The 22,350-nt window shown below is 43.2% G+C and overlaps 1 protein-coding gene across 12 annotated transcripts in view; it reads right to left on the reverse strand.

Moving 5' to 3' along the window:
- Positions 1–1,815: 1,815 nt before the first annotated feature.
- LOC139423110 (nuclear receptor corepressor 1-like) overlaps positions 1,816–22,350 on the reverse strand; it is a 121,449-nt gene continuing 100,914 nt past the window's right edge. For 8 of the 12 annotated variants that reach the window (XM_071174769.1, XM_071174768.1, XM_071174771.1 and 5 more), the window contains 12 exons: positions 21,304–21,510; positions 20,947–21,085; positions 18,647–19,110; positions 18,236–18,385; positions 13,367–13,515; positions 12,647–12,891; positions 12,283–12,432; positions 11,598–11,740; positions 11,267–11,320; positions 10,862–11,050; positions 8,485–8,673; positions 1,816–8,329 (listed from right to left, as the gene is read on the reverse strand). In XM_071174769.1, coding sequence (XP_071030870.1) covers positions 8,133–8,329; positions 8,485–8,673; positions 10,862–11,050; positions 11,267–11,320; positions 11,598–11,740; positions 12,283–12,432; positions 12,647–12,891; positions 13,367–13,515; positions 18,236–18,385; positions 18,647–19,110; positions 20,947–21,085; positions 21,304–21,510 — 2,276 coding nt within the window. In that variant the 3' untranslated portion in view covers positions 1,816–8,132. The remainder of the gene's footprint in view (positions 8,330–8,484; positions 8,674–10,861; positions 11,051–11,266; positions 11,321–11,597; positions 11,741–12,282; positions 12,433–12,646; positions 12,892–13,366; positions 13,516–18,235; positions 18,386–18,646; positions 19,111–20,946; positions 21,086–21,303; positions 21,511–22,350) is intronic. The other 4 variants (XM_071174772.1, XM_071174770.1, XM_071174767.1 and 1 more) reach the window with 2 other exon arrangements.

The following is a 22,350-nucleotide window of genomic DNA, read 5'->3' on the forward strand; positions in this document are numbered from 1 at the left end:
CTTTGTCAACATGAATATTAAAATCGCCCAACACAATTATTTTATCATAGTTCTCAAGGACAATAGTTCAGATAAATCAGTAAAGAAAGTGGGTCAGTGCTTTGGTGGCCTTTACAGGGTTATGGCCAGCACTGGTGGATGACATTTAAACAGTATAGCATGATGCTCAAAAGACCCAAAGTTGCCATACGAAATGTCCTTACAGCTGAGAGCATTAGTAAAAATAGACACTGTCCCCCCATGCTTATTCCCTTTTCTGAATAGAGTAGGAAAAGCTGTAGTTCGGGGGGTGGCTTCAAAAAGAACAACACTACAGTCTGATGACAGCCATGTTTTAGTGAGAAACATGCAATCAACTTTGCGCTTAGTAATAAGATCATTCACGAGAAAGGTTTTACTTGAGATTGCTCTGACATTTATGAGCACCATATTCAATGAGTGTGGGCCACTCTGCCCCTCGAGCATCTGCCTCGAGGTAACCAATGGAATTACAACCAAATTATTAATGTTATAACCACGTTTTCTAACATTTTCCAATCTATCAGAATGGTAGGATATGACAGTTTGTATAAACTCCCTTGAAGGCAGAGTTAAAGGAACAGAAATCAGGTTACTCACAATAACCATAGTGCCATTTCTACAGGAGTTGATATGCTTTCTAAGTCTTCTGTTGCTTATTTTGACAGGGAGAACTGGAGCACTACAACATTGCAAAACCAATTTGAGTTTTGTAAACTTTTGTTTACACTTTAAATTGAGAAAATAAAGATACAATTATTGGCAGCCCAGAGCGAGTACTTGGTTGCAAACCCTTTGGCCAAGATAACTGCAGACAAATGCTTCTTGTAACCATCAATGAGCTTGCTGCACCTTTCTACTGGCAATTTGGCCCACTTTTCAGCAGCAAAATGTTCTAATTCTTCCATCTTTGATGGGTGCCCTCCACCGACTGCTGTTTTCAGATTTCACTATAGGTTTTGGATTTGATTCAGATCTGGATTCTTAGCTGGCCACTCCAGAACAGTCCAGCATCTCTTATTGAACCATTCCTGGGTGCTTTTTGGCATCATTGTCCTGCTGGAAGGCCCAGCAAAGAGCCCAATCAGCAGATTATCAAACCGTTTTGCAGTGCAATGTTCAACCAAGTGTCCAAAAACTGTCTCTCTGTTTGAGGTTGTGGGTGTTCAATCAGGACATTCAACCCCAAACAGATCAAAAGCACCCTGGAATGGTTCAAGAAGAAATTCTGTTCTGGAGTGGCCAGAGAAGAGTCCAGGGCCCAGATTCACAAAACCTTCTTAAGAAGAAATGTATTCTTAACTGCCATTTTTTCATTAACTATAGATTTAAGAAGACATTTAAGCAAAGTTGCTAGTCCTCAAAAAGGTTATTGGAAATGTTCTTGCGCTGTATCCTGTTTCTCCTTAAGCAAAAAGTTAAGAAGAAATTAGATTCTTGAAAATAAAGTTATTGGAAATGTTCTTAATTCCATGATAGCTAAACCCTTGTCTTAAACTAAGGGTAGTGAGAAAAAAGCTCATGCAAGCAATTGAACAATTTAATTCACTCACAAACCCAAGAACATGTTTTAGAACATATGCTAACATGATTGCCATTGCTAGCTAGATAGCTAGCTAAAACGATTGCCGAACTCTAAAATCTTTGTAAGAAAATCATTAAATCTTATATTGTTGAGGAACTGCAATTACGAACTATCTTATGAACTTCATATTTTTCTTAATTAAGAAGCTTCCTAAGTTTTTGCGTAAGAAGTGTTTTGTGAATCTGGGCTAGATCTTAATCACATCCATAACCTAAATCAAATCCAAGTTTATTGGTCGCATACACAGTTTAGCAGATGTTATAGCGGGTGCAGCGAAAAGCTTATGGTCCTAACAATGCAGATAAATGTCAAACATGTACACAAATAAATTAAACACATTATAATCAAGAAATGACAAGAGCTGAAAACAGCAGTTGGTGAAGGGCATTTCTAACATTAAAGAATTAGAGTATTGCTGTTGAAGACTGGGCCAAATTGCCAGAAGAAAGCTCATTGATGGCTACAACTTCAAGAAGCATTTCTTGGCAGTTATCTTGGCCAAAGGCTGTACAACCAAGTACTAAACTCAGCAAAAAAGAAACATCAACTGCGTTTATTTTCAGCAGACTTAACTTCTTATGGCTGGGGGCCGTATTGAGTAGCTTGGATGAATAAAGTGCCCAGAGTAAACTGTCTGTTACTCAGTCCCAGTTGCTAATATATGCATATTATTAGTACATTGGGATAGAAAACACTCCAAAGTTTCTAAAACTGTTTGAATGATGTCTGTGAGTATAACAGAACACATATGGGAGGCAAAAATCTGAGAAAAAATCCAACCAGGAAGTGGGAAATCTGAGGTTGGTCATTTTTCAACTCATTCCCTATTGAAGATACAGTGGGATATTGGTCATGTTGCACTTCCTAAGGCTTCCACTAGATGTCAACAGTCTTTAGAAACTTGTTTGAGGCTTCTACTGTAAAGGAGGGGCTCATAAGGGCTCTTTGAGTCAGTGGTCTGGTTGCCACAAGCTTGTGACGCTCGTTCATGTGAGAGTTAGCTCGTGTTCCATTGCTTTTCTGAAGACAAAGGAATTCTCCGGTTGGAACATTATTGAAGATTTACGCTACGGACTGTAACGGAACTTTTGGACTTTTCGTCTGCAACTAGTGAACGCGCCGCGCCTCGTGAGTTTTGGATTTGTTTACAAATCTGACACAGCGGTTGCATTAAGGAGAAGTGTATCTAAAGTTACATGCATAACACTTGTATTTTCATCAACATTTATTATGAGAAATTCTGTAAATTGATGTGGCTCTCTGCAAAATCACCAGATGTTTTTGGAACTACTGAACATAAACGCACCAATGTATACTGAGATTTTTTTATATAAATATGAACTTTATCGAACAAAACATACATGTATTGTGTAACATGAAGTCCTATGAGTGTCATCTGATGAAGATCCTCAAAGGTTAGTGATGAATTCTATCCCTATTTCTGATTTTTGTGACTCCTCTCTTTGGGTGGAAAAATGGCTGTGTTTTTCTGTGACTTGGCTCTGACCTAACATAATCATTTGTGGTGCTTTCGCCGTAAAGCCTATTTGAAATCGGACACAGTGGCGGAATTATGTGTCGCTGAACAAAGGGGCGGTCAAAAGTAACAGTCAGTATCTGGTGTGGCCACCAGCTGCATTAAATACTGCAGTGCATCTCCTCCTCATGGACTGTACCAGATTTGCCAGTTCTTGCTGTGAGATGTTACCCCACTTTTCCACCAAGGCACCTGCATGTTCCTGGACATTTCTGGGGGGAATGGCCCTATCCCTCACCCTCCGATCCAACAGGTCCCAGACGTGCTCAATGGGATTGAGATCCGGGCTCTTCGCTGGCCATGGCAGAACACTGACATTCCTGTCTTGCAGAAAATCAAGCACAGAACGAGCAGTATGGCTGGTGGCATTGTCATCATGTCAGGATGAGCCTGCAGGAGGGGTACCACATGAGAGAGGAGGATGTCTTCCCTGTAATGCACAGCGTTGCCTGCAATGACAACAAGCTCAGTCCGATGATGCTGTGACCCTCCACCTCCAAATCGATCCTGCTCCAGATTACAGGCCTCGGTGTAACGCTCATTCCTTCGACGATAAACGCGAATCCGACCATCACATCTGGTGAGACAAAACCGCGACTCGTCAGTGAAGAGCACTTTTTGCCAGTCCTGTCTGGTCCAGCGACGGTGGGTTTGTGCCCATAGGTGACGTTGTTGCCGGTGATGTCTGGTGAGAACCTGCCTTACAACAGGCCTACAAGCCCTCAGTCCAGCCTCTCTCAGCCTATTGCAGACCGTCTGAGCACTGATGGAGGAATTGTGCGTTCCTGGTGTAACTCGAGCAGTTGTTGTTTCCATCCTGTACCTGTCCCGCAGGTGTGATGTTCAGATGTACCGATCCTGTGCAGGTGTTGTTACACGTGGTTTGCCACTGTGAGGCTGATCAGCTGTCCGTCCAATCTCCCTGTAGTGCTGTCTTAGGCGTCTCACAGTACGGACATTGCAATTTATTTCCCTGGCCACATCTGCAGTTCTCATGCCTCCTTGCAGCATGCCTTAAGCACTTTCACGCAGATGAGCAGGGACGCTGGGCATCTTTCTTTTGGTGTTTTTCAGTCAGTAGAAAGGCCTCTTTAGTGTCCAAAGGTTTCATAACTGTGACCTTAATTTCCTACCGTCTGTAAGCTGTTAGTGTCTTAACAACCATTCCACAGGTGCATGCTCATTAATTGTTTATGGTTCATTGAACAAGCATGGAAAACAGTGTTTAAACCATCTACAATGAACATCTGTGAAGTTATTTGGATTTTTACAAATGATCTTCGAAAGACAGCGTCCTGAAAAGGGGACGTTTCTTTTTTTGCTGTGTTTAGCTCCAGGGTGTTCATTTTTGTAAACTTAAGTTTACAAAAATAAAATTGGTTCTGCAATGTTGAAAAATCCAATGAGGTTTGGAGACAACCGTTTTTTCAATTTCAACTTATTTTAGAAGAAATAGGGAATTATTTAATTATTAAGAAAAGTGCAAGGGTGTCAATATATTTGTCCACAACGGTTTGTGGATAGACAAAAGTCATAGAAAATAATAATTGACAAAAGTCAAATTTATTCTCTTCTCATAGGTTACAAAGATCTGCATGATCCTGGATCTGATTTTAAACCCTTTCAACCCAAAAATCTAGACCGTGTGGAGAAAATACAGGGTAAGTTATTGAAAATAATTATTGGAAACCTGGTGTTATCCGCAGAGAACATTCACCGGACTGCTTTAAGTGATATATTTCCTCTTTTCCAAGTTAGAGAGGTGCAGGCCAAGATGTGTGTGCTCTTGTTCCATGTCAAGTCATATGTAGACACAAGACTAGACAGTGAAGTAAACAGCCTATACATTGCCGTCTCAACTGGCCAAACCAAACTACAAATATGGGACAGACTAATATCCATCTCTGCATAAACGTACCCCAATTTCTCAACGCTGGTGTAGTGACCAGCGCTACCTCACCACCACCAAAGACACAACAATCTCTTAAATTGATGACATCTCTGTTCTTGGAATGAGCAGGCTATATAACTATGAAAGGGCTTGCTACTTGTCATATTTAACTGTTAGCCTTGAAGTCATGACAACAGAAGAATACCTTACTTCTCACCAATTCAGTACTGAAGTCCTACCTGACCCAAAGAAACCTGCTTCATCTTTTGGCTGATATAGAATGTTGAGGACAACGGAGGGGCCAGACATCTGGTTGAAAGTAGGGTTTAACTTACTGATTTAGCCTTGTTTGTCCGGCTCCTCAAAAGATATGCTAGAAGCCATGATTGAAACAAACAAGTTGTCTTGGAGGTGTGGTTTGATATGGGTGTTTCCTTTCCACCACCAAGACACACCCGTGTGTCAGACCCTCAAAAAAAAAAAAGGTTGTCTTGTCTTTCAGGTGTACCGCATTCCAGAGATCCCACGTTCCAGCCAAAAGAATGCTACACATTTGGCCTGATTTACAGTCTGTTGGTCTTCAGCCGGAATGTGGTAAGGCTGTTACGTTGAGCGTTCTTTCAGCATACCAAATAAAACAAAGTTTTTTTGGTTGTACTATGAGTCATTATAGATTAGCATTGCATTATATTGATGAAGCTATTAGCCTCTTGACCTAGACTTCATGATAGAGGTCTCAGAACCTGTAAGCCAATGACCAATCCGAGAAAGAAACAAAAGAGCCCCATTTCAGAGGTGGAGAACTGATCCACTTTATTGATTGGTCTGAACTCTTGTAATAGACTACTAAGAGACATTGTGCGATACAAACATTGCATTTCAACATCATGGGATACACGGGTTTTCAAGTCTCAAATTTTTAAACAGATAAAAAAAGTTACCACGATGTTTGACAGATTTGGTGCCTCCGAAATGGCAACCTATTCCATATATAGTGCACCGGCTCTGGTCAAAAGAAGTGCACTATATAGGGAATAAGGTGCAATTTTGGACAAAGACACAGCTGAAAAGTTGCACTTAGTCTTTTCTGGCTTCATTTCGATGTATCTTTTAAGATTCAAGTTTCGTAACCTTTTTCTCATTGCCGTTGTAAACACTTGACATCCCATCAAAAATAGGATGAATAAAATTGATGTTGAAAATAAAAATCTGAACATCAGCTTTAGGACTTTAAACAATTCAAAAGCAAAATGAAACGGAAAAAAACAAGGAAATATCCGGTTTAGAGCAGATTGGGATTATTTAAGCGAAGCAGAAGCTGAGAGAACCAAAAAACATGGTATGCTTTCACATATCCGAAAAAGGGTCTTGCAATGGAACATTACTGTCATTATTAATGTTGACCTAGTCTTTTGACAAAACGGTTGATTTATCTTGGATATTCATAGAGAATAGATTAAGAGGCAATGGACTTGAATAGTCACCATGACTGCAAAAAAGCAACTCTTCCTTAACAACTTGACTGTACCATACACAAAAGTAAAACAATTGCATGTGTCACACTACAAAACCATGTACCAGCTACAAAGACAGGAACTCGGTCATAAACATCCAGGTTTCCATTAATTATGGGCAAAGTCAAAGCACATCTCAGTACAATCCTCTGCAGGAGCTTGAATAAGTTATACAATGCTTTTGTTGTCAAAGGTTACAAAGCAAAAAGTGCAACAATGGTGCAGACCATTCTTTATGTTTGGTTAGTTTTGTATTTTTTTTTGTCTAAAAACATAAAAGACAAATCACACAGATCAGTTTACTGTCAGGACAGTATAAAAAAAAAGATAGGGACTACGGAATCAAAACAAATAAACAAAAAACACCAAAATATTTCTCTGAGAAAATTATTTTAAAGCTGCCTTCTTTTTCTCCAGCCACAAGGCATGGGCGAATCTTGGGCGAAGGTTCCTGACGTACTTTAGTTACCATGACAACGTGGGTTGCAGAGTACTGCAAGTAGAACATTCTGCACTGGTTGGAAACCCTAGAGAGACAGCTACAGGTCAGACTGTGTGCCATACAGTACACCCACCTTGTTTGTGGTCAGCTTAATCCAAACACAATTGGCTCATTGACAGAGTTCAGATCAACATGGGGGTCCAGAAGTAAAGTAGTCACGCGGAGAAGGAACAACATCAAGCTTATTAGTCTTCTTTCACCTTTCTGCTTGCTCCTACACCAGTGTTCTCAACTTGTTCCAAAGATATTGGTTTTGTTTTTCTCAATGGTGCGGTGACTGACAAAAGCTTTCTTTAAGTTCTAGATCAGCAGAAATATTGTTACATCCATGCATCATCTTTCTCCACAGTGTTGCAAAGACAGGCATCAAATTACAAACACACAATTAAAATGTTAACGTGTGTGTTTGTTTCATTCACATATGTCAACAATGTTCAGGCTTTGGTGGTGCTTGGTGGGCAGGTGGATAGGGGGCCTCTGTCTCTCAGCTTCACGGTGTTGGGGGGTAAGAGATGGACAGGGAGGGACAGACTGATATTCAAGATTAAACCCTGCTCCTCCCCAATTCATTCAAAAACAAAGTGGATCCATTTAAAATCAACATTAAAATAAGAATAATCAAGGTGAAGAAAAAAACCGGCAGAAAGTTACTCTATTTACATACAATGATTTTTCTTATAGACAAAAGCATCTTTCCAAAAATCAAACAATTTCCCCCCCAAAGAAATGTGTATTTTGTGTTGTTTTTTCATATTTATACATTACAAGTTCTTTATCTTTCATCATATCCTCCACCCAGGCTTCCTCTGTCCTGACAGGCTGTCTGCCAAAGCTTCTGAACATAAAGGGAGTCAGTCTATCCTGAAGATTAAAGCCTGTCAGAAGTCACTCGCTGCCTTTCTTACTGCTGGCAGTCAGAGGGCGGTGTTGCACCAAAAAGGACACCCCCACACCCTCTGTTCTCCCCACACTCATTCAGCACCAGTGAGTGTTGGGGGGAGGGGGTGGGCAGGCAGGCCTGTACTGAGAGGCCTGCCCTTCCTCTGGGGTGGGATGAGGGGCAGGTAGGGCTCTAGTGGCAGGGCTCAGTCATCGCTGTCTGACAAAGTCTCATACTGCTCCGACAGTAGGGGCTCCCGCTCCCACACCCGCTGCTGCTGGGAACCCAGAGGGCCTCCTGGTGGGGGCTGCTGGGCCTGCATGGAGGGGGAGGCCATGGAGGTGGGGGGCGTGCTGCTCAGCATGCGCATGGTCAGGGGGTTATAGGGGAACTGCATAGAGCCTGGAGAGAGATGCGAGACAGGATAGTCTTTAGAGGGATTTTTCTTATTTAGAAAATCCTGATTTCTGAAATCCCATGTGGCTGTTAATAATGTGGTATTGTGTACACAGACAAATAGACAGAGACCCAGAGTTTAAACGTGTCTTGTGTCTTACCTGTGGACGAGGGCCGGTCCTCCCAGGCCCAGCCCGTGGCCTGCTGGTGGTAGTCTCCCTCTGAGTGGACGGAGGAGACTGACGAGGGCCGCTCCCCTCCTGCTGCCTGGGCTGCTGCTGCGTATGCCTGACCTGGGTTGGGCGACTTGGACTTCCGGCTGTTGGCTTTGCTCTGCAGTTTCTGCTTGCCTGTTGTGTTAGCAATAAGTTTTATTTGCACAAATACAGTTAAATGCTTAACTTGCAAGCCCTACTCAACAGTGCAGTATTCAACATCAAAATAGTATAACTAAAAGAGGAAGCTATTTACAGGGTCAGTGCCAGTACCGCATTTACAATGTGCAGGGATACTGGTGTATTTGAGGTAGATATGTACATGTAGGCAGGGATTAGAAGAAAGTGACTGGTAGCAGGATAAATAATAATAATAGTACAATAACAGTATGGCAGCAGCATAGGTGGTGGGTGTGTGTAAGTTTGTGGGTGTTAGTGTGAGATGGGACTATTCTGGAGAGCTTGTTCCAAATCTCAAAATATCAAAGTATAGGGTTTTTTTCTGCCCAGAGTGGGTGAAAGCCTGCTTTCGCGATAAATTCACTTTCTTCTGTTATAAAATACATTTTTACCAAGACAGATATGATTTTTTAAAAACCTTTATTTAACTAGGCAAGTCAGTTAAGAACAAATTCTTATTTTCAATGACAGCCTAGGAACAGTGGGTTAACTGCCTTGTTCAGAGGCAGAACGACAGATTTGTACCTCGTCAGCTGGGGGATTCGAACTTGCAACTTTTCGGTTACTAGCCCAATGCTCTAACCACTAGGCTACCCTGCCGCCCGATTATTCATGTTCTGAATTGTTCAGTGGCGTCTTTCTCGAACATATTATGAACAGTAACCTAACACATCCGCCAATAGCCACCGAGCTCTGTTGATAAAGCGGTGCTGCTTCTTGCAGCGACTTTTGATGGTTTTCTGCAAAAGTTGTTTCCCCAGGTTGCAAAAACTCTCAATTAACATAACGAGCTGAATTAAATGTAAAATTATTTGAAAATAAAAAGCTTACGGTACGCTCTGTGCTCCGTTGACAATTCAGAGATACGCTTGTTTTTCTGAGAGATCTTTAAAAAATACGATTTTCATATTAATGAAAAGCGTATACTAAATCTTTTAAATTGTATATATATATGTCATGTCTCAATCGATCATACCTCTTGTTTTATGCCCTCTGGATTTGAGAAGAAAGACGTTGAGCCTGTCAGTTTGCCTTAATTCTCGCACAGCATCCAGGCTAGCTGACGCAAATACTATTTTCCAGATTTTTTACAACTTTTTTCCTCTGGCCTCCATTGATTTAAGCCCTATTCGGACAGGATACATCCCCCAGGTAATGGTATTGTGTGCACGAGCACAAATCACCACATCTGTAATTTTAGTTCTGTCCAAATCTGCCATGTCAGTAATTTTCACTTGTCAGGAAGGTTATTATCCCAGCCCTAAAAACCTACTGTTTTTCGGCAAACTCCAAAGGTCCTCTGATAATGCATATCCCGTGCTAATCGCCATCCCTGTGTTTTGAGGGATATTACTGAGTTTAACAGGTGCTGCACCCAGTTTGGGTTAGAACATGGGAACAAATTGATGCTTAAAACAAAGTGCTATGCACGTAGCATACAAATGATCTGTTTTGTCCTATATCAACTTTCCTAGTGTCTTACTTCTCTTTTAAAAGATGAAGTGGACACAATTGTACTAATGAATTCATAAATTGCCAAATACGTCAGGTAATTAAATATCTGCGTAGGTTACAGTTCATGGTTCTTATTGATATGCATTATTATTTAGACTTTCTCTGAACTGAAGGCCATAATATTAGGCTATTCCAAGACATTTGAAATATCTTCACACCTAGGAGAGCCTCCAAGCATCCGTCATAATGGTCAATTGTGAATGAAGAAAAAATAAAGAATTACAGGGGCAGTTCGGTAAAACGAATCCCGTCTGAATCGTCCACTGTTAAAACGGACATGTTGGGGTAATAATTACATAACCACCGTTTTATAGTAATACCAGTCACGTGCGAATAGGGCTTTAGTCACCCTAATATTGGCCATCCTACAAAGGGTAAGAAAAACTCAACCTTTGAACGGATTATGATAGAGACCATTGGTTTTCTGAGTATCTACACAATTAACATAATTTTACCCATTGGTCAAAATATTTTTTGATTGGACACCCTACAAAGTACTCTATTCCAATGGATCTTTAGAGACAAGCAGGGTTAAAAATGAGGGTGTGTAAGTATTATGTATTTACAATGTTTAGTTTACTCCTGTTTAGTGGTTTCAGTCTGCTGCGTGTGGTTGTTTGCCACTGACCCATGCTAGGTGAGGGGTTGGCCTCCTGGCGGGCCTCGTTGCTGGGGGTGTTACAGCTGGGCTGAGGCCCTCCCTGGTGCTCCTCTGGCCTTTCTTCCAGGTTGCCCATCAGGGCCTTCCGGATGATGTCCTCCAGGCCCAGGTTACTGGCCGGGTCGCTGAAGGAGTGGTTCCTGGGGTTCACGCTGCCTGGCGGGCCAAACACGCACACAGGACGAGGGGGAAGACATGGCACAGCCACCACGGTCATGTTTATTAGGGTATTCAAACAGAAACATTTAAAAAAATGTTTGTTTCAATTTATTTCATAAACTTTTGGGCTGGTTTAAATGATTTTAGTATGTTTGAATATGAGTATATGGTGATAGAATAGGATCCTATGGTGTTAGAAATGTTTATACTCACTTGAGCTGGTCACAGCGGGCAAGTTGAAGATCTCTGTGCCTGGTTGTGCATTTCCTGAAAGGAGAAACAATAGCATAGTTCAGTTAGCAAACTAAATGTCTGACTGCAAACTAAAATGACGCTAAAAGACAGAGTTAATCGTTTTACAGTGTCTTCATATTACAATGTCATCCGTTGTTAAATGAGAAATGAGTGCAATGCATAGAAAATATCCTTTAAATTAATAAAATACCGTGCGAATTGAGTTCCATCAAATGCTATATTTTTTCTATCTTGGAATGCTTTCTTAAATGACGTTCGTACAAGGAAGATAAGAAGAGAGGTGACTTACCTACATCAGAATCCCCGACACCAGATGAGTTTAACTTACGAAATATCTCCTGCTTCTTGGATTTCACCATAGGGGAGGTGTTCTCCAGCTTGGTGAAGAAGGAGGGCAGGTAGCTGACACTGCCAGGGGAGCGAGAGTCGCCCCTGTAACCAGAGAAAGGCCACCACGGGGTTAAGAGTCAGGCAGCAGAGGGCTGATTAGGCTAGTGTGCCACTGGCACCTCCCCCCAGTTTCCACTCTGTTAGCATGACAAACAGGTCACAGCTGCCCACACGGCACATTCTGTCCATGGGCACTGAAGGTATCCAGTATCCACACGCACAAATGCACGTAGACATACAAAATAAATCGCTGTCATGCTTTTTGGTTTGTCAACTTAATGGCCGAAACATACATATATGTCTAGTGATATCATTGAACGTTCCATTAGGTCAGGGGTGTCATTCCATGGAGGGTCTAGTGTCTGCTGGTTTTTCTTTTTTCTTTTCAATTAAGCCCCAGACAACCTGGTGAGAGGAGTTCCTTACTAATTAGTGACCTTAATTCATCAATCAAGTACAAGAGAGGAGCGAAAACCCACAGACACTCGGCCCTCTGTAGAATGAGTTTGACAAGTGTGCGTTAGGTGAACATAAAGAAATGCGAGAGCGCCCACTACTTAAGAAGATATGCCAGTCCTACACACCTCATCTCAGGCTGGTCAGCCTCTCGTCTCTGGGGTTGTTGCTGCTGCTCTCTGGCCTCCTGTTGTTTATCCTGGTAGCTCTGGGGAGGGGAGATGGGCTCATAACTCTCCACCGCCCCCCTGCCACCCCGATCAGGGGATTTACCAGGTCTGGGGAAGGGACAGAGGAAGAGAGGGAAAAGTGAGAATTTGATGGAATGGACAGGGGTGCACCACCGGGGTTATGTTGATTAGGGAGAAAATGTTTTGCATGGGCGGTACAACCTGAACTTATTGCAAACCGTTTAGCTACGGTTTACCCTACTAAACAGGCTGGCTTGGTCAAGGGGTTGTGTTGGGCTACTGGTGGGTGTTGCTACCGTACCTGGCTCTGGGCTTGTCAGGGGCGTTCTCAGGAGACACTCTGCTGGGCGTGGGTCTCTGATGGTGTGATGGGGCCTGGGTCTGGTTCTCTGGGCTGTAGCGGCTGGGGCCCTTGGCACGGCCCCCGGGGCCCAAGCTAGATACTGGCAGCTGGGCGCTCTGGAATGTGGTGGTGGCAGAGGAGGAGATGGTGGTGGAGGACTGAGGAGGATCCTGGTTCCTGGCAAAGTCCTGGGTGATAATATGCTATAAAAGGAGAAAGAGGAGGACACACAGATCAGGAAGATGTTATTATTTGGAGGCACACCTCCATTTTCAGTCTCTACTCTTAAACATTTGTATCCAAAGTTGTCTAGTAGAGGCTGTTGTCAGAGTTGTTGAGATCATCATTTGCAGTTCAGTCGATGGATCACTCAAGATATCATCATTCAACAAAAAGTGGTATAGGAGGCATACTGTACATTAATTGTTGGTAAAGTCATTTGTATTGGTTACACAGTACATGGATTGTTTGCCTTTGGAACCCAGTTAAAAAGGGCTATGAAGGAACAAATCATTGGGGTCTTCTTCAGGCTGACTACATAGCAGTTGCCTGACAGAACTCATGCCTGGATAGGTGTTTAATATCAGCTAACCACAAAATATGATATAGCAATCTGATGCCCGACTGTGCAGGCAATGACATGGCATGCAACCGTGGAAAGCTACCAGTGTGTCTTACCGAGATGTGGTCAGCCAGGGTCATGACCCGATGGGTCTTGGGGACCTGCTGGGACTGGGAGTACCCTCCGTCAGCCTGGGAGGAGGGGGGCTGCTGGGACTCCGCTGACTGGCGGTAGCGGATCATGTCAAAGGAACGCATGCCAGCTGCTGAGTGAGGATAACACACAGTTACCAGACTGAGTAGAGAAATGGCGGAGAGAAGTGATATATGGGAATGGAGGAGAGGGTGATATATCGGGGAGGGTGGAAGGAGGGGTAGAACTACCCCTCCTTCCACCCTCCCCGTATGTCAACAGGCAGCTGATATACGTTTGCCTCCAGCTGACAGAAATAGCTTGTTGAGTGGTCTGGTGACCAGATGGGAGCTTGTCGGGAATGGAATGGTGTCGCCTGCTCTGTCGTACTAAGCTTACAAGGTTACTGGGCTGAGGAGTCATTCGGGACATGTTGGGTAACTTAAACATTCCATAAGGAAACCAATACTTGAGAAAGAGAGCTTGAGACCTTCAAGAGAATACTTAAAGTCCGCAAATGACATCTATAGTAGAGGTCGACCGATTATGATTTTTCAACACCGATACCGATTATTGGAGGACCCAAAAAAAAAGCAGATACCGATTAAATCGGACGATTTGTATATATATATTTGAAATAATGACAATTACAACAATACTGAATTATCACTTATTTTAACTTAATACATCAATAAAATCAATTTAGTCTCAAATAAATAATGAAACATGTTCAATTTGGTTTAAATAATGCAAAAACAAAGTGTTGGAGAAGAAAGTAAAAGTGCAATATGTGCCATGTAAAAAAGCTAACGTTTAAGTTCCTTGCTCAGAACATGAGAACATATGAAAGCTGGTGGTTCCTTTTAACATGAGTCTTCAAAGTTCCCAGGTAAGAAGTTTTAGGTTGTAGTTATTATAGGACTCTTTCTCTCTATACCATTTCTATTTCATATACCTTTGACTATTGGATGTTCTAATAGGTACTTGAGCATTGCCAGCCTAATCTCGGGAGTTGATAGGCTTGTCATAAACAGCGCAATGCTTGAAGCACAGCGAATAGCTGCTGGCAAATGCACGAAAGTGCTGTTTGAATGAATGCTTATGAGCCTGCTGCTGCCTACCATCGCTCAGTCAGACTGCTCTATCAAATCATAGACTTAATTATAATAAAACACAGAAATACGAGCCTTAGGTCATTAATATGGTCAAATCCGGAAACTATCATTTAGAAAACAAAACATTTATTATTTCAGTGAAATACGGAACCGTTCCGTATTTTATCTAACGGGTGGCATCCAGAAGTCTAAATATTGCTGTTACATTGCACAACCTTCAATGTTATGTCATAATTATGTAAAATTCTGGCAAATTAATTACGGTCTTTGTTAGGAAGAAATGGTCTTCACACAGTTCGCAACGAGCCAGGTGGCCCAAACTGCTGCATATACCCTGACTCTGCTTACACAGAACGCAAGAAAAGTGACACAATTTCCCTAGTTAAAAGAAATTCATGTTAGCGGGCAATATTAACTAAATATGCAGGTTTAAAAATATATACTTGTGTATTGATTTTAAGAAAAGCATTGATGTTTATGGTTAGGTACACATTGGTGCAACGACAGTGCTTTTTTCACGAATGCGCTTGTTAAATCACCCGTTCGGCGAAGTAGGCTGAGATTCAATGCCAAATTAACAGGCACAACATCGATTATAAGCAACGCAAGACAAGCTAGAAAAACTAGTAATATCATCAACCATGTGTAGTTAACTAGTGATTATGTTAAGATTCATTGTTTTTTATAAGTTTAATGCTAACTAGCACCTTACTTTGGCTCCTTGCTGTACTCGCATAACAGGTAGTCAGCCTGCCACGCAGTCTCCTCGTGGAGTGCAATGTAATCGTCCATAATCGGTGTCCAAAAATTTCGATTACCGATTGCTATGAAAACTTGAAAATCGGCCCTAATTAAATCGGCCATTCCGATTAATCGGTCGACCTCAAATCTATAGAGCTTTACCAGTCAGTAAGGGCCAGTTTCCCAGATACATTAAGTCTGACTAAAATTTACTTTCCATGGAGATGAGGCATTGAGTAAGTCTTTTAGTAATTTCCTCATCATATTAAATAAGCATGCCCCTTTCAAAAAATGTAGAACTAAGAACAGATATAGCCCTTGGTTCACTCCAGACCTGACTGCCCTCAACCAGCACAAAAACATCCTTTGACGGACTGCACTAGCATCGAAAAGTCCCGGCGATATTAAACTTTTCAGGGAAGTCAGGAACCAATACACGTAGTCAGTTAGGAAAGCAAAGGCTAGCTTTTTCAAACAGAAATTTGCATCCTGTAGCACTAATTCCAAAACATTTTGGGACACTGTAAAGTCCATGGAGAATAAGAGCACCTCCTCCCAGCTGCCCACTGCACTGAGGCTAGGAAACACTGTCACCACCGATAAATCCACGATAATCGAGAATTTCAATAAGCATTTCTCAACAGCTGGCCATGCTTTCCTCCTGCTACCCCAACCCTGGCCAACAGCTCCGCCCCCCCACAGCTACTTGCCCAAACCTCCCCAGCTTCTCCTTCACCCAAATCCAGATAGCAGATGTTCTGAAAGAGCTGCAAAACCTGGACCCGTATAAATCAGCTGGGCTAGACAATCTGGACCCGCTCTTTCTAAAACTATCCGCTGCCATTGTTGCAACCCCTATTACCAGTCTGTTCAACCTCTCTTTCGTATCATCCGAGATCCCTAAAGATTGGAAAGCTGCCGCGGTCATCCCCCTCTTCAAAGGGTGTGACACTCTATACCCAAACTGTTACAGACCTATAGCCATCCTGCCCTGCCTTTCTAAATTCTTCGAAAGCCAAGTTAACAAACAGATCACTGACCATTTCGAATCCCACCGTACCTTCTCCGCTGTGCAATCCGGTTTCCGACCTGGTCATGGGTGCACCTCAGCCACGCTCAAGGTACCAAACAATATCATAACTGCCATTGATAAAAAACAGTACTGTGCAGCCGTCTTCATCGACCTGGCCAAGGCTTTCGAATCTGTCAATCACCGTATTCTTATCGGCCGACTCAATAGCCTTGGTTTCTCAAATGGCTGGCTCGCCTGGTTCACCAACTACTTCTCAGATAGAGTTTCAGTGTGTCAAATCGGAGGGCCTGTTGTCCGGACCTCTGGCAGTCTCTATGGGGTTACCACAGGGTTCAATTCTCGGGCTGACTCTTTTCTCTGTATATATCATTGATGTCGCTCTTGCTGCAGGTGATTCCCTGATCCACCTCTACACAGACGACACCATTCTGTATACATCTGGCCCTTCTTTGGACACTGTGTTACCCTGTCTAGGACTAGGAACCCCGTTCCGCTAGCGGAACCCCTCGCCAACAGCCAATGAAATTGCAGGGCGCCAAATACAAATCAACAGAAATCTCATAAATCAAATTTCTCAAACATACAAGTATTTTACACCATTTTAAAGATAAAATTCTCGTTAATCCAGCCAGTGTCTGATTTCAAAAATGCTTTACAGCGAAAGCTCCACAAACGATTATGTTAGGTCACCACCAAGCCACAGAATGACCCAGCCATTTTTCCAGCCAAAGAGTCACAAAAAGCACAAATAGAGATAAAATTAATCACTAACCTTTGATGATCTTCATCAGATGACACTCATAGGAATTCATGTTACACAATACATGTATGTATGTTTTGTTCGATAAAGTGCATATTTATATTTTTTTAAATCTCATTTTACATTGGCGCGCTACGTTCAGTAGTTCTTACCGATCGCTGCAGCTGTACACACAGCCCATCTGTAAATAGCCCATCCTATCTATCTACCTCACCCACATATTGTTTTATTTACTTTTTTGCACACCAGTATTTCTACTTGCACATCATCTGCACATCTATCTATCACTCCAGTGTTAATTCGCTAAATTGTAATTACTTCGCTACTATGGCCTATTTATTGCCTTACCTCTTCACGCCAGTTGCACACACTGTATATAGACTTTTTCGATTGTGTTATTGACTGTACGTTTGTTTATTCCGTGTGTAACTGTTGTTGTTTGTGTCGCACTGCTTTGCTTTATCTTGGTCAGGTCGCAGTAGTAAATGAGAACTTGTTCTCAACTGGCCTACCTGGTTAAATAAAGGTTAAATAAAAATAAATAAATAAATAGTCCAGGTGCAGGCTTAATATTTGCCAAGCAGCTCAATGCCTCCGTAGGTTGAGTGCAGACTAGAGTTTTTTTAATGAATTTCCGACTCGCTATGCGTCGATACTTCAAAAATGTACATTCGTAAACCCTAACTGTATACCCATGTTTGTCCTCATAAGAAGACAGGTTTTTGTTCTACGTTTGCTACGGTTTACCCTACTAAACAGACTGGTCAAGAGCTGTATCTGTTCCTGGCTTTGGTCTCGTCAGGGTCGTTCTCGGGAGACATACCACTGACTGTTTCCTCGTTGCTGTTGCACTAAGATGGCAACTCAGCGTGAATGTGCATGTGCCAATTGAACCTCAACAAAGGTAACAGTCGGTGGTTGTATTTAATTAACGTTTTATTAAAAAGTATGGATTTCAGCAAACAAAGAAAGGCACGCAACGGGACAAACATAGGTATACAGGGTAAAGGGTTTAAGAATGTACATTTTTGAAGTATCGACGCATAGCGACTTGAACGAGTTGGAGGTTCATTAAAAAATTAAAAAATAAATAAATAAAAACTAGTCTGCGCTCAACTCCGCAAGCTTAATCTGTGTCAGGCAAACCAGAACTGAGAAAACATCCTATTATTGAATGGCTCACAGTATAACGCTTTCTTCTTACCTTGTGTTGCTGCCTGTGCAGCCCTGTCCCTGTCAGCCCTCTCCCTGTCATCCTGCTGCTGTTTCTCCTGCTGGGCCTGGGCTGGAGAGTTGGCTGGGCTGATCACCTCGATGGCTCCTCCACTGGGGACTTCATACCGACTGGATGACACTGCAGTGGAGGGACACACACACCTTGAAAACAACCCTCTCACTGACATATGATCATTTTCTCTTTTTTTGTTATTTGCTATGTTATTAAGTCTTACATGTTAAAAATGCTGGGAATTAAAACGCAAACCAAATCTATATCCAGGTGTCCACCCAACCAGCCAGTAATATTACAGGACTGGCTCAAATCCTATTTGTCTATATATATTGTCCATGTTCTACACTGTTCCCTGTTGTATTTTATTCTATGTGGAAGACTCACAGCTGCTGGAGGAATCGGAGCTCTGGGAGCCTCTCTCCCGTGAGTCCTTGTCCGAGGCGATCTGACGCTTGATGATGACGTCGATGAAGTTGGCGGCCGTGATGGTGGTCTTTCCTCTGGTCCTCAACTCCTCCTCGATGCGTGACTTGGTGGGGGGACCCTTGTCCTTGCCCCCCTGGGGACCACCAGACCCCTCAGCGTATCCTGGGTGGGGTTTCCCCCCTGGCAGAGACATGTAGGGAGACTGCATGGAGCGCCTGTCTGCCTCCTGCTGCTGCTGCTCGTGCTGCCGCCTGGCCGCAGAGGATGATGATGAAGACATGTCGTCGTCTCGATCGTGCTTGGAGGAGTCCTTGACCTTGTTGACGTCCATCTGAGGGGCGGATGCGGCAGCGTCCACCAGGGCAGCCAGGGCATCGGCTGCAGTGCTGTAACGGGCTCCTGCCTGGGCTGCTGCTGATGGCCTGGAGGTGGCAGAGAAGTTGAGGGTTAATATTATGTATATATAAACTCAGCAAAAAAGAAAAAAACGTCCTCTCACTGTCAACTGCGTTTATTTTCAAACTTTACATGTGTAAATATTTGTATGAACATAAGATTCAACAACAGACAAACTGAACAAGTTCCACAGACATGTGACTAACAGAAATTGAATAAATGTGTCCCTGAACAAGGGGGGGGGGGGGGGGATAACAGTCAGTATCAAAAGTAACAGTCAGTATCTGGTGTGGCCACCAGCTGCATTAGGTACGGCAGTGCATCTCCTCCTCATGGACTGCACCAGATTTGCCAGTTCTTGCTGTGAGATGTTACCCCACTCTTCCACCAAAGCACCTGCAAGTTCCCGGACATTTCTGGGGGGGGGATGGCCCTAGCCCTCACCCTCCGATTCAACAGGTCCCAGACGTACTCAATTTGGATTGAGATCCGGGCTCTTCTCTGGCCATGGCAGAACACGGACATTGCTGTCTTGCAGGAAATCACGCACAGAACGAGCAGTATGGCTGGTGGCATTGTCATGCTGGAGGATCATGTCAGGATGAGCCTGCAGGAAGGGTACCACATGAGGGAGGAGGATGTCTTCTATGTAACGCACAGCATTGAGACTGCCTGCGATGACAACAAGCTCAGTCCGATAATGCTGTGACACACCGCCCCAGACCATGACGGACCCTCTACCTCCAAATCGATCCATCTCCAGAATACAGGCCTCAGTGTAATGCTCATTCCTTCGATGATAAACACGAATCCGACCATCACCCCTGGTGAGACAAAACCGCGACTCGTCAGTGAAGAGCACTTTTTGCCAGTCCTGTCTGGTCCAGCAACGGTCGATTTGTGCCCATAGGCGACGTTGTTGCTGGTGATGTCTGGTGAGAACCTGCCTTTTACAACAAGCCTGCAAGCCCTCAGTCCAGCCTCTCTCAGGCTATTGCGGACAGTCTGGGCACTGATGGAGGAATTGTGCGTTCCTGGTGTAACTCGAGCAGTTGTTGTTGCCATCCTGTACCTGTCCCGCAGGTGTGATGTTCGGATGTAACGATCCTGTGCAGGTGTTGTTACACGTGGTCTGCCACTGCGAGGCTGATCAGCTGTCCGTCCGGTCTCCCTGTAGTGCTGTCTTAAGCGTCTCACAGTATGGATATTGCAATTTATTTCTCTGGCCACATCTGCAGTTCTCATGCCTCCTTGTAGCATGCCTAAAGCACTTTCACGCAGATGAGCAGGGACCCTGGGCATCTTTCTTTTGGTGTTTTTCAGAGTCAATAGAAAGGTCTCTTTAGTGTCCTAAGTTTTCATAACTGTGACCTTAATTGCCTACCATCTGTAAGTTGTTAGTGTCTTAACGACCCTTCCACAGGTGCATGTTCATTAATTGTATATGGTTCATTGAACAAGCATGGGAAACAGTGTTTAAACCCTTTACAATGAAGATCTGTGAAGTTATTTGGATTTTTACAAATGATCTTTGAAAGACAGGGTCCTGAAAAAGGGACGTTTCTTTTTTTGCTGAATACATTTTAATGCACATTTTTTGATATTCTATACTTTCCACGGCTAATGCTGTGTTATTTTGCTTAAACATAATAATAAAATCAACACTGCTAAATGTATTGTTTATGAAATTTAAAAATCTCCCTGTCTAGCTTTTATTTTGGTGATATATGAGCTCATTACTTTTTCAACATACAGTACTTTACATCTGGTTAACACTGAAAGCGCTTTTCCATCACACACACACTCTGAGTGTACATGGGGTGAGGGCTTACAAGGCCAGAGCGGAGCAGGCTTAGACTCACATGAGAGGGGTGATGACGCCCTTGCTGTTGGTTCCTTGGAAGATGCTGGGTCGCTGCTGCTGGGCTTCCTGTGACCTCATAGATGGGGAGGGGCTACGCAGGTAACCACGGCTTCCTGGTCTATCTGGCTGCCCTGGACCTGGGGGAAAAACAAGAGCTGACTTCCATAACAGAAAAGAGCAATTCAAAGTTGGAAGCTTATAATGGCTTTTTCAACGCTGTCCCAAAAAACAGGCTACATTAAAAATCCCTTAACTCTTAATCCCTCAGCCAAGTTCAATCAAAACAAACTGCTATGAACTAGTTGGCACTGTATTGTTGATGACACTGTACAATATAAATGGCATTGAGGTTCACCTCCACGCATGTAGTCATTGGCAACCGCTGCAGCCACCACTCGCTCACGCTCTCGTTGTCTGTACTCCTCCCTTTCCCTCTCCCTGTTCTCCCTTTCTCGCTCCTTTTCCCTCTCTTTCTCTCGATGCTCCCTTTCTCTTTCGCGCTCCCTCTCTCGTTCTCGCTCCTGACAGGCAGCTGCTGTAGCTGCGAGGTGGGCTTGGTGGCCTGTGGACACAAAGAAACAGACAACACACACACACACAGTAGGTTTACACACCGTCTCTACTTAGGGTACAGTCGCTGAGGGGTAGAAGGATGGTTGGGCCGCCTTAAGCACACAGTGCTGTTGTGAATGTCCGATGACACAGAGAGGAGTGTCCTGCCCGGATGTTGATCAGGATAGACAGCAGAGATGTTCTGGGTACCATCTCAAATGGAGCTTTCTACTCATTTTGGCATTTACTTTTTTGTTACATTTCCCAATTAATGAGGTAAACTGAACATCTGATTTTGGGTAGAGAGGTTACTGCAGTAGGTGTTTTACTGTAGAGAGGTTACTGCAGTAGGTGTTTACTGTAGAGAGGTTACTGCAGTAGGTGTTTACTGTAGAGAGGTTACTGCAGTAGGTGTTTACTGTAGAGAGGTTACTGCAGTAGCTGTTTACTGTAGAGGTTACTGCAGTAGGTGTTTATTGTAGAGAGGTTACTGCAGTAGCTGTTTACTGTAGAGGTTACTGCAGTAGGTGTTTACTGTAGAGAGGTTACTGCAGTAGCTGTTTACTGTAGAGAGGTTACTGCAGTAGCTGTTTACTGTAGAGGTTACTGCATTAGGTGTTTACTGTAGAGAGGTTACTGCAGTAGGTGTTTACTGTAGAGAGGTTACTGCAGTAGGTGTTTACTGTAGAGAGGTTACTGCAGTAGCTGTTTACTGTAGAGGTTACTGCAGTAGGTGTTTATTGTAGAGAGGTTACTGCAGTAGCTGTTTACTGTAGAGGTTACTGCAGTAGGTGTTTACTGTAGAGAGGTTACTGCAGTAGCTGTTTACTGTAGAGAGGTTACTGCAGTA

Source organism: Oncorhynchus clarkii, chromosome 12 (assembly GCF_045791955.1).
Source record: "Oncorhynchus clarkii lewisi isolate Uvic-CL-2024 chromosome 12, UVic_Ocla_1.0, whole genome shotgun sequence".
Taxonomy (NCBI): domain Eukaryota; kingdom Metazoa; phylum Chordata; class Actinopteri; order Salmoniformes; family Salmonidae; genus Oncorhynchus; species Oncorhynchus clarkii.